General features: G+C 39.7%; 1 protein-coding gene across 4 annotated transcripts in view; it reads left to right on the top strand.

Annotated features, from left to right (window-relative positions):
* The window catches only part of LOC125881876 (rho GTPase-activating protein 21-like), a 111,771-nt gene that overhangs the window by 52,178 nt on the left and 42,660 nt on the right, over positions 1–16,933 (top strand). For all 4 annotated transcript variants that reach the window (XM_049565298.1, XM_049565297.1, XM_049565295.1 and 1 more), the window contains 2 exons: positions 4,840–5,028; positions 10,119–10,140. In XM_049565298.1, the coding sequence (XP_049421255.1) occupies positions 4,840–5,028; positions 10,119–10,140 (211 nt within the window). The remainder of the gene's footprint in view (positions 1–4,839; positions 5,029–10,118; positions 10,141–16,933) is intronic.

The raw sequence follows: 16,933 nt of genomic DNA, 5'->3' as shown, positions 1-16,933 counted from the left end.
GTGGGGAGAATGTCTTTGTTTTGGATCTACACCTAAGATGTATTTTGGTAGGAGAAGAGCCTGCAGAGAGCTCTGGGTTGAGGCTCAAACTCTTGGCAGGCTCGACTAGCCCCGAGTCACTATGGTGGTGTTAGCAATAACCGCTAACGCACGCCCTGTGGTGCAGCGGTTCAGCTCCATCATTACTTTGATGATGGATGTGACAGAAGTCTCGCTGCTCAGACAGCTCGCAGCAGTGGGAGAGGTCAGAGTGTTTCACAGTGATGACGCAATATAGAGACATCGTGATTAAATGTTAAAGAATATTCCTGATGAATCTTTAAGGTAATGATAAATCTGTGTTGTTAGGCATTTGAAAAGGCTTTGGAAAATAGATGCAAAATGGAGTTGAAGTCCTGGATGTTTTCTGCGAGTGGTATTGTTGTTTTGTGTGTTTGGACTATTGCAACACATAACATTTTTGACTTCTTTGTACTTTCTGAGTGAAAATAAAACAGCAATGCTCTGAATTTGTGATTCATACACCAACATAACCATTTTCCATGCATGTTTAATCTGACTCGCCTTGCTTGTGTCAGCATGTGCAATAGATGTGGATGCAACAGCCTCTGTCATGGTGATTTATATCGTCTGTTGTCCACGTGTTTCAGTCATTCTCCAGATGTGTTTTGCAATAGAACAGTGTTTATCAATGGATATTGTTTGTGTTCCACTACAAAGCTGAACGTGCTGCAAAAATGTCTACCCATGCTTTCATGCAGAACATTGGGGTATTGCCTTGCACATTCTTTAGCAGTACATTTTGTTGGTAAATGTGAGACGGTCATGCCACACATGTCTGAATCTTAACAACAACAACAACAACAACAGAACTCAAGTGTGATGATTGGTCAAATTAGCGGTAAAGTGGCAGTAATTGGGCAAAATTTCAGGGTTGTGCAGAATTCACAAGGATTGATATAATTTGTTTTAATTGTGATCACAACATCCTGGATGGCTGATTAATAGTTTGGTTTTTAAATGGTCACAAAATAGTAATAAAAAATGCCTTGCACAATTTTGCAGAGCCCAATGCAACTCCTTCAAATTGATTGATTCTTCTAACGAACAGTCCAAAACTTAACTTAATCCTTGTGTTCAGTATTACAGCTGTCGCCATCTTGTTTTTTTTGCCAGAAGTGACCATATTTTGGTGAGATGTGAGATGATGGCATTGTGGAGGAGCAAGGGGTGGATCTGACTAAGGACACAATCAGCAGACAGCCTGTCACTCAAAGCAGCCCGGGCTTAATTATGCATACTTTAACCTTGATAAAATGTAAATAGTTTAGAGTTAGAGTTAGATAAAAATTCTTCCGCCCGTACAGTTGTCATGAATGTTGAAATTGGCTATAGACACCAAAACCTTTTTTTGTACTAGGCTGTACACATGTTTATTATTGCTGTTAAGTTGGGCATTTTAACATGGGTGTCTAAAGGGATTGACTGTCTTCTGGAGCCAGCCTTTAGTGGCAATTCGAAGAACTGCAGTTTTTGCTACTTGGTGTTGGCTTTATTGTTCAGCCCCTAAGGTTGCTGCTTGGTCCACTTTGTCCAGTTTCCATGGGACGGGGGATTTGATTTTCCTTAACCAATCACAGGAGACCAACATGTCCGACTACGATGTTTGGCAATATTAGGAAGATCTTTGGATTTAGAACAGCCTTCATAGCAGCGTCTAGTTTGACTATAGTTCTTGCCATTGTTGCTGTTACTCTAATTGGATCCATTGCACTGCATGACAACTCTTGACGACTATTGACAACGGCACTAGTCCCGTCCATGGTGCTGATTGGCTAATCACTAGTCCCCCTGTGGCTGCGTCATTGGTTGTTTTTTTATTTTAACCGAAGCTGTTTTATGTCATGATGCCAGACCAGTCAAGTAACTCGAACTTGGTTGAGTGGGAGGATTCAAAGGTCTGGACCCAGGCAAGCTTGTGCTGTATTTTAGTTGGATAAACATACGTGAGTTCTTTATACATGTTTTGGGAAAAGGGTCAACCAATAGAAAAGTGTTTCGATAATTTCGATAATCAATTAATTGTTACAATCATTTTTTTAAACTAAAAATGTGACAGCAGCCTCTGTTCTGGTTCCAAATGTGAATACTTGCTTGTTTTCTTCTTCTATGATATTAAACTGAACATATTTGGTCCGCTTGTCAGACAAAATAAGATATTTAAAGCTGTCAACTGGGACCCTGGGAAACACTGATTAATATTTTTTAGACCAAAATGATAAGTCAGTCAATCCACTGAATATTTTGTTCCTGAACCAACAATGAAGTTGCAGCTCTACATCATAGTATTAAGCGAATGACGCAATCTTTATGTTTAAATCTAACATGTGACCACCCATACTCCCTCTGTGTGTATGAGTGTGTGGGTGTGTGTGTGTGTGTGTGTGTGTGTGTGTGTGTGTGTGTGTGTGTGTTTGTGTTTGTGTTACTGTGTGTTTTGTAACATCATATTCAGGAAGAGAGTCATGAACGTAAACTGCGGTGACTCACTGTATTTTCAGCTTAGCTACAGTTGCCACTTGACACCAAGTCAACGCAAACAACTTTTTGTTACAGAACATTAAAAGTCCGAGTTTTGCTGCTGATGTGAAGCACGCGTTGTGTGATGCAGGCATAAATGTGATATTACGCAAGGGAGAGCTGCCAGCATTTAATGGTTGTTTTTATCCCTTGTGTTAGTCACAGAAGAAATGTAGAAGATAAGTCTGTCATCATGCAAACACGCCAAATAGCCCTGCAAAGCCCCAAATGTGCAATAACTAAAGCCATATGTATAGCTGTGTGGAGCTCAGGGCAGTACAAATGTGGCTTATATGACAGTCCCTATTATTTTGACAGATATTGTGAACACTGACATTAACCACCAACTTAGAAACAAAATTATTTGACTGCATTTTTGGCCTCTGTCACCAACCGTTTTTATCTGAGGATACCAGCTGTGCTGACTGAAATTACTTTTTTTTCCCGTGTTTGCAAGCTGAAACTCATTTTGGTGTCTTATTCAACAGCTTGTAGCAAATGTGATATATTATATATCTATATACCCACCGTTTAGACAGAGCGCAGTAGCAGAGGAGATCAGTTTGTTGGTACTTGAGACCAGTTTTATTTAACTGGTGATGACAGTAAGAGTCAGGAAGTATTTTGAGCTCTATGACACTTACTGTATGTGGACTAAAATTATAGAGAAGTCCAGAAAATGACACAGTTAATCAGCAGAGTAATCCCATTACAAACTAATGATGTCGTAGTGATGGGGGACTTTGTTTAGACATTTGATTTTAGATATATAAAATATGTTTATGTGGTTTGAGGAGGGTAACTATGTTTTACAATTTTTACATTACCTACATTTAACATCCAAATCAGCCACTGTGATGTTATCAATCTGCCATAGTGTTTATAATGATAGACAGCAGAAAGATTGCTGGTCAAACATGTTTCACATACTCAAAAACAACCTTTTGTAGCAGGTTATAGTCGACAACCAATGTGCTATAATCTATTTATACAGCAGAAACACCCTACAGCATATCTTTTATTAATAAACCCTCTTGTTTTCCTCTTTTTCTCATTCCCACAAGAGCAAACCTTGACCACAAATGACACCTTGGCAGAAACAACAGCCTGATAACTGTGAGAAATCACTGTCAGGGGATTTCTTGTGTTTTTAAATCAAGTTGATTAATAAGACGTATGCGTAGCTCTGGGCTGTTTCACTTGTGAAAACACACTTGTCTTTGTTGTAGCAAACCCACTTTTCTTTACACAGTTTCCAGGGATGAAGTGACTATACTTCTTTTGTGGCTGTGAGTTTGTTCTCAATAGTGAACATGTGGAAATGGCAATATTACTATTAGTGCGTCATTGTTTTCACGACCACGTTTGATTTCTTTGTTGTGGAGCGGTGCATCATTTACAGCAGTGGTTTCCAAACTGGGTGGTCAAGACTGCCCGAGGGGATATAAGATAAATTTCCCGGGCGGCGGTGAGGATATGAGGGCGAACAAAGAGAATAACATTTGTTACACAAAGTTATGATTATTTTCTCATGACTTTTAGCTTTTTTTAAATTTATTTATTTATTTATTTATTTATTTTTGTTAAAAGGGGTCTATGTAACTATGAAGAAAAAAAAGTTGATTGTTGAGTCGCATTCCCGGGGCATCAAACCAACACTTTGGATGATTCGTGCTGACTACCAACCCGAAACGCCTGTATTTAACAGGGTACTTTAATGTGCTGGGCCTGTCAAAGTTTAAATTGACAAAAATTATGAGAAAGAAAAAAAAAAACCGAGTGGCAATGCCTAATTTTAAGTACAAAAGTCACAAGAAAACAAGGTTGAGATCCACTGATCTACACTTTATTTCCCCTGTTTTTTGGGGTTTTTTTTCGCATTCATCAGCATGGTTAAGAGTTAGATAAGAAGATCAATACCACACTTGTGTCTGTGTGCTAAATATGAAGCTACAGTTAGCCAGTTAGCTTAGCTTAGCATAATGTAGGCAGATTGTTTCATTTGGACTGAACCAGGCTAGCTGATTCCCCCTGTTTACTGTCTTTATGCTAAGCTAAGCTAACTTGCCTTCTGTAACTGATAGCTTCTCATCTTCTCATCTAGATCTCAAGCAAATAAGTGTATTTCGCTAAATGAATTATGATTAAAATAAGTCTCTTAAAATCGTTTCTCTTCTTTCATGTTCTGTCCATATCAACACCATAGTTTATGTCCTGATGATCAACACTGATATACCTGCTATTTGTTCCTTCTCTCAGGCCAAGCAGAAGGATGGGCGCGATCAGAGCGAGGCGTCGGCTTTGGCTTCTCCCGGGCCCGAGGAGGAGCCTTTTTCCTGGCCGGGGCCCAAGACGCTTCACCTGCGCCGAACCTCCCAGGGCTTCGGCTTCACACTGCGACACTTCATCGTCTACCCGCCTGAGTCTGCCGTCCACAACTCTCTGAAGGTGATATAACGTCATCTTTTACCAAAACAAGCATCATACCATCTAATGCAATTTAGAGCTCAGTAATAGTTTAAAACAAGCAATAAATTCTGACAGTTGAAGTAAGAAAATACACAAAGTAAATAACCTTTTGTTGAAACAAGTGATGTCAGCCTCAGGCCAGTAGGAGGATCTGACTTAATGTAAAACACTGTCATAAAAACAAACTTTGTATCAGAAGCAGATGAAATAATCTCAGACATCAGGCAGGATAATGAAATTAAAGGGAATAAAACTTGATTTTGACTTGTATAGCTTCAGGAAAAAACATATTTTCAGACTTAAATTACCCAAGTAGCAACTGTACAATATGCATTTGATCGGACACAGTAAATCAGTGTCCTATACTCTTGAAAGATGCAACCCATTTCAACAATATTAAAAAGTATACGCATTTGTTTACAACTTCGATTGAATCATTCTCCAAATTTGAGTCACTTTGTTTATTTTGCTGCTGTTGTAACTCTTCAGTCCTTTCAGTTCTTAGTATTATACTTTGTTCCAGTTCCATTATAATCATAAAATGGTTTGAACTCAGTCCTAAACAAACACCTCAGTATTTAGTGCTGTTGGGACAGTAGAGATGTGTCCCAGTTCCACACTACTTATTAATTACATACAGTATGAACTGTTCATCATATTTATCATGTTTTTGCTGTTCTGAGTTCTTCCTGAAGGTGTTTTACCGCCATCGGCCACTTGTTGTAATTCCTTCCAGCTGTGAGGAGCTCCTCAATTTCCTTTGTGCAGTAGAGTTGTGAAGAGGGAGGAAGTGTTTTCTCCCTGTTCTGCATTCCCGTTTCAGATGTTTCTATTAACAATGTCCACAATGTGAATGGACACAGAAACAAGTAATGATTGTATAAGTTTACTGTATCACCTAAACACCTGTTTTAATTATTTTAACTTGGCGAATGGCACCAAATACTACAATACCCACACGTTTTGGTTGGAGAAGAAGCCATTTAGCGGTGCAAATCAGAGCTGTAGCAAATTCAAAATGCTTTGTCACAAAACATGCTGCACAGTTGCTGAATTCATCCAAAACTGGCCCAGAATTTAAAAGTAAAGCTACAAATTGTCAGCTTCTTCCTGCCGTAAGCAGCATTTTTAGCTTGGCAATTGGATGTTGAAATGCGCCTTTGGGGTCATAGTTAAGATCTCACCTTATATTTTTGTGTACACAAGCTAGACTTTTTATTTAAAAAAAACTGTTTATCTTATGTACTGATGATTCAAACACAGGGACTTTCTTGCCGATCTAAACAGTTTAGTGCTCCTCCTTGAATGAGGCTGCTTGTTGTAAAACTAGGGTGGCTCCACATACTGTAGCTCCTTCCACTTTACATTGCTATAGATTCTGGTAGAGCTGCATTGGTTAGTCGAGTAGCTGACTGACAGAAGGTGAATCTGTTTCAATAATAATTTTAAATTTAAGACATCACCATAGACTTTAGTTCATGAAAATAGTTATTTTTTATAAACTTAAAGGTATACTATTCAGAAATTGTTGGATGCAGTTTGTAGACACAGCATTTAAAATTGGCCCCCACTCTCTAAACTATTGTACACTGAATGATACTGTACTATTGTAGGAACGTTACAAGCTGACCACCGGCATCTACCTGTCCAACAAAAACAGACCAACACCGCCTCACTTTTCTTCCTCATCATTTCCTTCAGTGCTCACCAGTGAAAGTGAAAGCCGACCCTGGATTCACTCTGATTTTGGAACGAGCTTTGTCCGCTTGGCGTTCTGCCTCGTTATATTTGCATTTTTTGGTGCTGTATCTGCGATTTTTGTAGCTTCCTCTTGGTCTGGCACCTGGTCCTTACCTTATCTGTGTACTGTTATTGGCTGGGGGTGCATGCTTCGAAATGTCCTGAACACAGCAAAGTAAGAAGTAAATAGGAAAAAAACAGACAGAGAGTCGCTGTAAGAAAATACACCTCCCAAGTGATGAGTGAGAGGGATTACTTCTGTATTAGTTAGTACATCTTTTTGGGGGGAGAATCCTGCGTAGTTATTTTTAACGATAAACTATTCGATTAAAGGAACAGATTTTGTTTGTATACTAATGTATTTGATTATTGTTTTTTTAAAATTTAGCCACTTTGCCAATATGGACATACGACACACCTGTTTGAAAATACAGTGAGTTGTCGTGTCCTGTCACTGATGCAGAAATGCAGAAAGGTTTTTTTTTAAGAGCCACTCTGACTCGTATCATCCCACCTGGGAAGCTTGCCAGCCGTCCTCTGGATAACATCAGCACCAATCTGCCCTTTGGTATTAATCCTGACGTTACAGCACTTCCGGCTCCTAATGCACAGACGAGCACAGACTAACACACACTAAAGGGCTTTGGGTAAATACGACAGGCTTTCTTTAATGGGAAAATGTGCCGGTGTTTCGAGTCAGCTTTCCCAAAGCTTATTGCCGCCTCCTGACTTTTTTTAAAGTGATAATTCAGGATAAATTGGGTTTACTTTTCTCTGAAGTGTATTTTGACAGCCTCTTCAGTTTGCACAGAAGGATTTCCTACAAAGTTAGCATAGTGCTTTCTGTTTATAGTTTTTGGCTTCGGTTCTGCATGTTGTAAGAGAAACTGTGGCACGACAGTTCTTCAGACATTTCTGTAACCAAAAAGAGAGACAGTATCTCCCAGAGGCCTTCTTGGGTATCACAGTGTTTTTTCGGACACTTTCAAGTTCATCTTGCTGTTACTTAATAAAAGGATATAAAGTTTTTGTGGGCTTGACTTGAACTGACATTAGCAAGTTTGTTCTCTTTAAAAGCCTGGCGGTCTTAGATGCATACCATGCAAAATGAAGGCAGTGAATTCATCTTGAAACACTGGCAGCTCCTGACAAAGCAGAATTTAGCTTTTAGTCTCCTATAAGAGGTTGCCATTATTCTTATTTATGTATGCAATAATTCTGAGACACTGATATATAGTATTACACAACTGAAGCTATAGTTTGTCTGCCTTTCAGCTGACTGTCTTGAGTCTGCTGTGGATTTCTTATCATAAGACATCATTCTGGGAAATATTCAAAGTTAAGCTTTAAATTTTCAATCCGTCAGGTCACACTCACTGTAAACCCAAACCAGTTCCCCCATTACGTAACCCAAACCAACAAGGGGAGGGTAAAAAAAATAAAATCCTCATCTTCTACATTCATCACATTTCAGTGTAATTACTTTCAGGGTCTTGGATTGGAGATCTTGATTAATCGCAGTTTGGGGATATTGGGGTTAGCTTGAAGAGGGTCAGAGCGTCTTAAGGAAAGCCCTGGGAGAGCAGGGAGTCTTTAAAGATACAGTGGAGAACATATGTGTCACTGAGGGGAGGTGGATTAAAGCAGGAGCGTGTGGATTTTAACTGAGGCTCGGAGGGAAATTAAAGTTTTATGTATTGAGGAACAGGAAAAAACACAAATGTGGCTATGAAGTGGCTTGTGGAGGAGTCTTGTCCCCTCTTGTGTCTAGATTGCCACAACAATTTAAATGTAGCAATTCTAAATGATAATTAATGCTTCTGTTTTTCTCTATGGCTCATCTCATCCATCACTCAGTGCTGGGAGAGTCCCTCTATGGCAGCAGTTAACTAGTATTTGGAGTAACAATTGATTTCTCTTTAAAATGCCATACAACACTGTTATGCTCATTTCAGGTACATAATTGTATTTTGGGGCTGCTACTAGAACATTTTTACATGCTTTAATGTTCAAAAAACACTTAATTTTCCTCATACTGTCTGTGCTGGAACACCTGTATTGACCCTCTGTCTGCTCTACTCTGTCTACTCTGACTGGTCAGTGTTGCCAGGTCTACTGTATCATGGAATCTCTGCACCACCATGATGGTAACAGAGAATAGTGACACTTTGTTCCATGGAAAAACACCAGTAAAACTTCTAAACACAACCAGACATGCCCCAGCAGGAATATGATCCAAAATCAGAGAGAAATTTGCAACATTGTCGACCAAGATTGCATTCTTCTCTGACGTTAGCATGTTGCTACATGTAGCAGTGTAGGCTATATAATGTAAACTCCTTTGTAGTTTGCCTGCAGCAGATGACCACATAAAGAAATCCGTCACAAGCTGACATCAGCTTGTCTCAAAAGTAGTAAAATTATACTATTCATGTCCATGTGGTGACTGTAAGTCCAATATTCACTCTCTTTTAGCTCTGTTTTGGTCTGTACTGAGGGAAATATCTGATACTTTAACTGCCTAATGTTCCGCTATGTTCACAAACTGTATCTAGACTGAACCAAAATGGTAACTGGACAGCTAAACAAAGACTGAAACTCATTAAAAAGCTCTATAAAGAGGTACTGATTCAGGTGATAATTCACGAGCGACCCTTTTCATGTTGTTTACACATCGTGATTTGATATTGTTGTTATAGAAATATGAATTATAGCTGCTTTAAAAGTTTTGTTTTTCTTTTGAATGATGAGGAATGTTTTTATAGGTGGTTCTAAATGGATTGTTGTTTTATAGTATAATGATTATGGTCCTTCCTCCTTGTATGGTTATTTAAGTGCAGAAATTGGCCTGAATTTGGCAACTATTTATGTATTTTCTCTTTCTTTTAACTTCTATAATTTGGTCAGCAGACCCTTTTTTGTTTTGTGGTTTGTTTTGTTTTCATGAAGCAAATAAAAAATAATTGGAAATCACTGAGTCCAATTTGACATCTTTGATATGCTTGTTTTGTCCAAACAATAGTCAAACCTAAATATGTTAGATACACAGAAATAAGAAAGAGAAAAACTGGAAATTGCCTCTTTTTCGGCAGATATTTAGCAGTTTTCTTTATTAGTGACTCAAATTGTTAATAGATTAGGAAACCTGTTATCATTCTTGTTTGGGATGGGGTGGGAAAAATTACATGTATTTTTTTTATGTAACATATGATGTAAAATGTCTTTCATCATTTATATGCATAAGATTGGTAAGGAATCTAAAACCGGAAGCTCTTGAATGACATTAAATTACATATCTGACATTGAATTTCTGTCTTCTTCTCTTGCAGGATGAAGAGAATGGCAGCCGAGGTAAGTGTTGAAATGAACCTTTTTTTTAATCACTGTATGTATTAGAGATGCACTCTGTGATCTAGGACCTCAGGTGTGACAATAAGAGCAGTACAGAAACCATTTACTCCTTGCTATTCTTCAGTAACTCCCCAGAATAGAGCTCAAATTAGGATTGACAGTCCATTACTCCAATGTATTCTCACTTCATATAGATTGAAATAGATGCATGTTGATGATTCTTAGTGCCTCAGTCAGAAAAATGCATTAGCATTGGCAATTCAGTCCCATCATTAGCTCTTGAAATGCACAGATTGACCCTGTGATGGTGCTGGAGCCAGTGTAAACAACATGTTGCAGCTTAAGCTTTTTTTTCTGCAGAGAGGCGGTGTCGTGCTGCACTTTGGTGCTTAAAGCTTTGCTGTTCAGAGTGGCAGTCGGAGCTTTGCTGTTAGCCTGGCAAGGCCTCGGCATTCCTCAGAGCATCCAGCTCGTCATTCCGGTCCCTCAGTATTCTGCTCACGTCTGCAGCCCAGCATGAATGCAGGAGAATTGCTCTGCTGCACTTCTTAAACAGCCCTGCTTCTCACGTCTGTGTGGCATGCAGAAACACAAAGCACGTGTATGTGGGCCCCTATAAACATACTCAAAGACCGAACAGCAACAGTATGGTCTTAAAGGATTAATCCATTGCATTTTTATGTAAATAAATATCCACTTTTTGGAAAAGAGGGATGTTCCCTTTACCCCAGTTTCATGTAAGCCTTTGTGTTTTCTCATCTAAGCTCAGTGTTTGATAGATCTGATACCTCTCTGGCAGCAGCAGCAGTTTCTCTGTCTGTAATAAGAATGAAAACAGGAGAAGATAATCATCATTATCTGTTTGTTTAACTTGTAATGAACCCAAAACCCTACCAGGTGTGATTCAGTGAATTGTTATGGCATGAGTGGACAGTCAAAGTTAAGAGTCCAGGGTTAGAGGAGGGTGAGCACAGCGCTTTGTGATAATTCTGACTCTTAAACGCCTCTCAACGGGAAATTGAGAGATTCCTGTAAGTGTCCCTCATCATCTCTCTTGGCCCTCTGTGTCACATTCCTTACACTACCCCCCCTCTCCACCCATTTTAACTCCTCTGTGTCCAGCCGCCTCATTCAACACAGGCCTCAAAACATTAAACGACTCTCACATGAGGGCCCTGCTGTGGCAAGGGGAAACCCTACAGGGAATTTGTGTGGCTCCACATTCTTGAACTTAAATTCCTTTTTGTGACTCTACCTGAAAGAAGTCATGTATGTGTGATTGTGTGCGTGCCTGTGTCATTAAATAATATGTGGTAAGTGCATGAGAACCATTCACTGCAGCGCTCAATAGATGGTGAATAACGATCCTCGCCTGGAGAATCCCCCCTGCTGCGACAGGAAGTCTCTTGGCTCACTTCCAGTCTCTCATAAATCTGTCTTTGCCTCTCAGCAGGCTCAGAGACCCGGTGGTGATGACGCTGACAGGTAATAGGATCACAGCTGATAGCGACAAGGGCAGCTAAATTAATCAAGACTAAACATTTGTAATAGGAATAACAATTAAGTGATACCATTCTCGTGAAGGTCGTAACATGGTCGTTGTCCTGTGAAAGCCCTGTATCTCCAAATCTAGTGATTTTTCAGGTATCCTGAAGGACTGGAAATAATTAAATGTCTGAAAGGAGAACTTCACCCCCCCATATGACCATTTGTGTATCAGTGACTCAGCCTGTCTTACATGGAATTTGTGAGGAAAACTCAAAGACAAAGAATCCAAAAATGGAGAAAATTCTTGATGAATTGAAGTCATAACAATCCACGTTCAACAACAGCAAAACAATATCAAAACTTCCATTTAAAAACTCTCCCACAAGTCGGCAGTATAATCCAAGTCTCATTTATCCACTCGTATGTTCAGTGCTTCCCAAACAGACAGCCCGTTTCGACAGAGAACTAAACTAAAAGTGAAATTTATCTATGCCCTCCTTAAAGCCAGACTCCATTCACAAAAACAACAATTTTACCTAGCTGAACACGGGAGCTGCTGGTCTACCACGACCTTGATCGCTTTGTGTTATTTTGTGACTTTGATGTTTTAAATGGTAGTTCAGATTCACCAAAATCACACAAAATCACTAACACACCACAGACTGAGGCAGCAGTAGGCCAACAGCTCCTGTGTTCAGCGAGGTAAAATTACTGTTTTGTCAGTGGGGTTTGGCTTTGAAGAGAGCATAGGTAAGTTTCACTTTCCATGTAGCGTCCCACTGGAAAGGGATGTCTGTTTGGGAAGTACTTTAAAACATTTCTCCAGTGCTTTGAGAACTTTACATCCATGTTGACTCAAAGGTTTAGATTGAAAGGTCATTCCTGACCTATCTGTCATGGATCAACATGTAGCCACGGAGAGACGGAGGGCATCAAAAAGAGATTTGGCATATCTTTTAACTCCCAGACATGTAGCTTTGGTGGTTGCTATCACAGCAAACTGACCACACCCTGAAACACCATAACATCATTGAAAAACTGCTTTCTTCAAGCCTTTTTTTTTTTTTTTTACTTTAATCCTTACTCAGAATGCTGAGTTTCTATTTTATCTGGAGCATCAACTTCCAAAAGTTTTAGGATTATCCGCCATACTTGCATACATACCGTTAGTCAATTTGGTTTCCTTTTGTCCTCCTACCCCCTCTGGCTGTTGACGTACAACACATCACATCCGGGTTGCCTGTGCAGGAAAGTTGCCAGACACCACAACTCTGGCTTACTGGTAAATACAGAGAGCTTTCCCAGGCAGCAGTAGGCTTAATTAGCATAGTGTGAACCTGTTTGGCAGAGGCTTCAATGCAACAGATGTTCATTTATTTGTTAAAGGCCCGCACTTTAGCTTTAAAGAGAAAAGCTGCATTCTGCAGATTTCTCTAGTTTTCTGTGCCTGAGTCAGGTCTGTGATGTTCGCTGCAGCCTCCCGGCCTCCTCAGCGCTCTGCAGTGCAGTTTATTTGCTTGACTCTGGGCCAGTGTGTGATGAGGCTGTTGGTGTTTGGAGACAGAGAGAAAGAGAGGGGGGGCGCCTGCTGACCGCATGTTGACTAGCTGGGTGTTGCCGCTGGAAACACTTCAAACCTCCAGAAAACACACACACAGACAGACCCACAGAGACTGACGTAGATAACATAGATAAACAAACGTAAACATTGATGTACAGTGTGTAGGTGCATAGTGGAAACATGGGAACAGAGTGTGTGTGTCAAGTATGGATCTGTTTATTTCCTTTCACAGCGGTTGTCTACATACCAAATCTTCCTCTCTATCTCACTTCCTCCCTTCTTCCCTCCCTCCTGTCTCTGTCTCTCCCTTTCCTGTATCTCTTTCTCTTCAGCTGTGTATTTTAGCAAGCTGTTGAAGGGTAAAATCCGAATGAGGCATTTGGTGCTATGCTTATGAAGCTGTGGTGCCTCCGCAACATAAAAAAAATTCCTCCATCTGTTCAAATATTTGTTTTTCATTCAACGAGAAACACTTTTCTCTGCAGATACCAGATTTATTTCCCCACTTTTTTTGTGTGTGTCAGATTTTGCTTCTTTCCCATCAAGTCTGCAGAGGGAATGTAATGCAGCACAAGCAAACAGAATTCCCCAGTATTCTCCAGTGTGCTTTTCAATGCCCCACCTTCTTTAACAAAGCTGTGTCCAAAGTTTTGTCTTTCTCTTCTTTTTTCCTTCTCTCTACTCCTTATTCTGTCCTCTAACCTTCCTGTCTTCCTTTTTCTTTCTGTTTCTTTCCATGTCTGTTTTCTTACTGCCCTCCTTGACTTTTTGACTTTTCCGGTGTGAGTTTTATTACCATTAGGCCTTACGCTGAACTCCCCAAATCTAGATTCATTAAAGTGTTTTTTTTTTTTCTTTTTTTTTTTTTTCTTTTTTAATTCTGGCTATGAGTAGTTTTCCCCACCGGTTTTTTGTCTTGAGTGTGAGTAGTTGTAAAGCTGACAACTTGTTTATTTATAATGACATGCACCCACATAGAAGTTGTTAAGATCAAGACTTGAGTCAGAGCCTTTTTTTAAGGCAAATATGCAAATACAATTGACCATATGCCCCCTTTACTAAGTAATGCTATGGTTATATTCCCCCAACTATTTTCTTGGCATTTTCGTCAGATGACAGTGTAGAGGCATAGACTATATGAAATAATGGACATAGCTACGGTGACATCACCCATGGGTTTGAAGCCACTTTGTTTTTTGGAGCTATATTTTGGCAAGAAGCTGGGGCTATCAAGATACGAGGGGTGGATCTGACTGAGAAGCCATGGACACTGTCAGCAGACAGGCTGTCACTCAGAGCGGCCCACCCTTATTTATGTGTTATTTTAAGCCTTAACAAAAGTTAAATGGGTGAGTTATATAAAAATTCAACCACTGTACAGTTGTCATGAAGGGGGAAATTAGCTATAGAGACCAAAACCTTCTTGTACCAGGCTGTAAACATGTTAATTTCTGCTGTAAAGTCAGGCATTTTAACATAGGGGTCCATGGGGATTGACTCACTTTTGGAGCCAGTGTCAAGCGGTCATTCAAAGAACTGCAGGTTTTGGCACATGCGTGTTAGCTTCATTTTTAGCCCGGGAGGCTGCGGTTTGTGTCGCGGCAGCCTGGAAATGGTGGACAGGCGAGAGAAAGGGATGACATGCAACAAAGGTCCAAAGGCTGGAGACGAACCTGGGACGTTGTGGTTATGTAGCATGTACTGTAACCACGTGGCTTCCAAGATGCTTTGCTGCTAAGGTTTTTATTCTCATATGTGCAGTTTAAAGTTATGATAATGGTAAATTTAAAACTAAAAATCCAGGCCAATTTTACAAACATTTAGTTCTAGATTTCACAGATAGATAAAAGCAGGTTTTTCATTTCTAGCTGACAAACATACATTTTGCTAAAAGTCTGCTTGTCTCAGGCAAAAAGTTAGCATCAGTTGATGATCTATGTAAAAAACAGGATTGTTCTTGTGTAGAGCTAGTCAGTTCTTGTACTATAAGTAGGATAAGGAAAACTGCCAGATTGATAATATCATTATGATAGTGTGTGCGGGTAATAAAAGAAGAGGCTTTCAGGAAGAGGACAAACAGATGTGTTTTGCCAGTGTAACACTATCTCTCTAATGTTGGCTGGGGTTGCTGGGCTGAAACTTGGCCAAATCTGCTAACCTTAGCCTAAACTCTGATAGAGTAGCAATCAGGACCAGCTCCCACACTGTGAGGAAATCCTACAGAGTGAATGTGCTGTTGTTAATGTGGCTTTTTAACCTGTAATCCCACAAATGTATGTAATTAGTGCTACTGTAGGTAGCCTGCTTGTTAGCTGAAATGCTAACGACTGCAACTGACAGAAAAACACACAGTTTAATCCTTTCTTTACACGTTTGCTCTTGTGTTTATGTATATTGGAAAGACTAGAAAAAACAGACACCACCCACTACAGTCACAGCCAGTTGACTCATTTCGCACATTTCTTAAGGCAAGAGCCAGAATTTAGGATAAAATCACCCCATCTGTCTCCAGATGTTTGTCACTTGTTCCCTCAGTTGAACTCAAACTCCCTTGGTGGATAATTTGGCTTGTTTTACAGAAAGAAAACAAAACACTGGATCCACTTTTTTTTTGCTGTGTGGTCAGTGCATATCCTCTCTCCCTTGGGTGGATTTTGGTATTTGGAGTTCCTAGAAAAAAAAGTGATGGAAAGTACTCAACCACCTTCCTGTCTGTGGTGGAAAAAACACCAGGTGTGTGTGTCTGTGTGTTTATGTGAGAATCTGTTGTGATGTAGTGGTGCTGTCGGGCATGTGTTTCTACATCAGCATGTTTCTCCTAGGTTAGTGTTACAGTCATGGAAGTGACTCATTGTGAAGCTCTCCATGAAGTTATCCCTGCTGAGTGATACATGTACATGTACAGTTGCATATTACACTTTATTTGGTTTGTGCACCTTGTGTTTATGATATTTTATCAGATATAGATTTATTGGTAGTGGTGTATATAGCAGCCAACATACACTTTATGGTATTGAAAGTTTATTGTAGGAAATATGCTTTGCAGAAATGCCATAGTTATTTCTGAGGTAATTAACAGTTTAACAAAAACATTTTTTCTTAATGCCCTTGCCTTAGTGTTTCTTTCAGAACCTTCAACCACATCTCTTCCTTAGCTGAAAGCATTTGCTCCGTTGTCATGGAAATAGCGCAGTTGTCTCTGTCCTTGGTCACTAGTCTTTGCAAGGACACTATAAAAGAAGAATAGAGGAGCCAGACTTTGGTGTCTAGTTTTATTGGAGTCAATGGGGCAGGCACTATAACCAAATCACACTATAACCCATCATATCTTTGTTGCTTCAAGTCTGACTGAAAAATTCCACCAATTAAAAACACACATTACATGATGCTTTGTGACATTTTTTTTAAATCTAATTATGCACATTTGTCTTCCTTGTTATTGGTCTCCAAACAGATCATGTCTCAGTCTAGCAGCTGCATCTCAAGCTGCTGTTGGATCCAAGATTTCTAAGGATACCTGCTATTAGTGGGTATATGTATGCTGTGATCAATAAGTAACTAAACTTGGACCAAACAGGGACTTAAGAGACGTCTGTGATTTGTTTGGAGCCCAATTGGAGAATCATGTAATGTGTGTTTTTTTTAATTTGGTGCAAGGATTTTTCAGTCAAAGGTGTAACTGCACAGACATGATAGGTTAGAGTGTGATGTGACTGCTGAGTGATGTGATTGCTGTGCCTTCCC

This window comes from Epinephelus fuscoguttatus, linkage group LG21 (genome assembly GCF_011397635.1).
Source record: "Epinephelus fuscoguttatus linkage group LG21, E.fuscoguttatus.final_Chr_v1".
NCBI lineage: Eukaryota > Metazoa > Chordata > Actinopteri > Perciformes > Serranidae > Epinephelus > Epinephelus fuscoguttatus.
The sequence above is the reverse complement of the archived record's forward strand: the minus strand, read 5'-3'. Positions and strand labels throughout refer to the sequence as shown.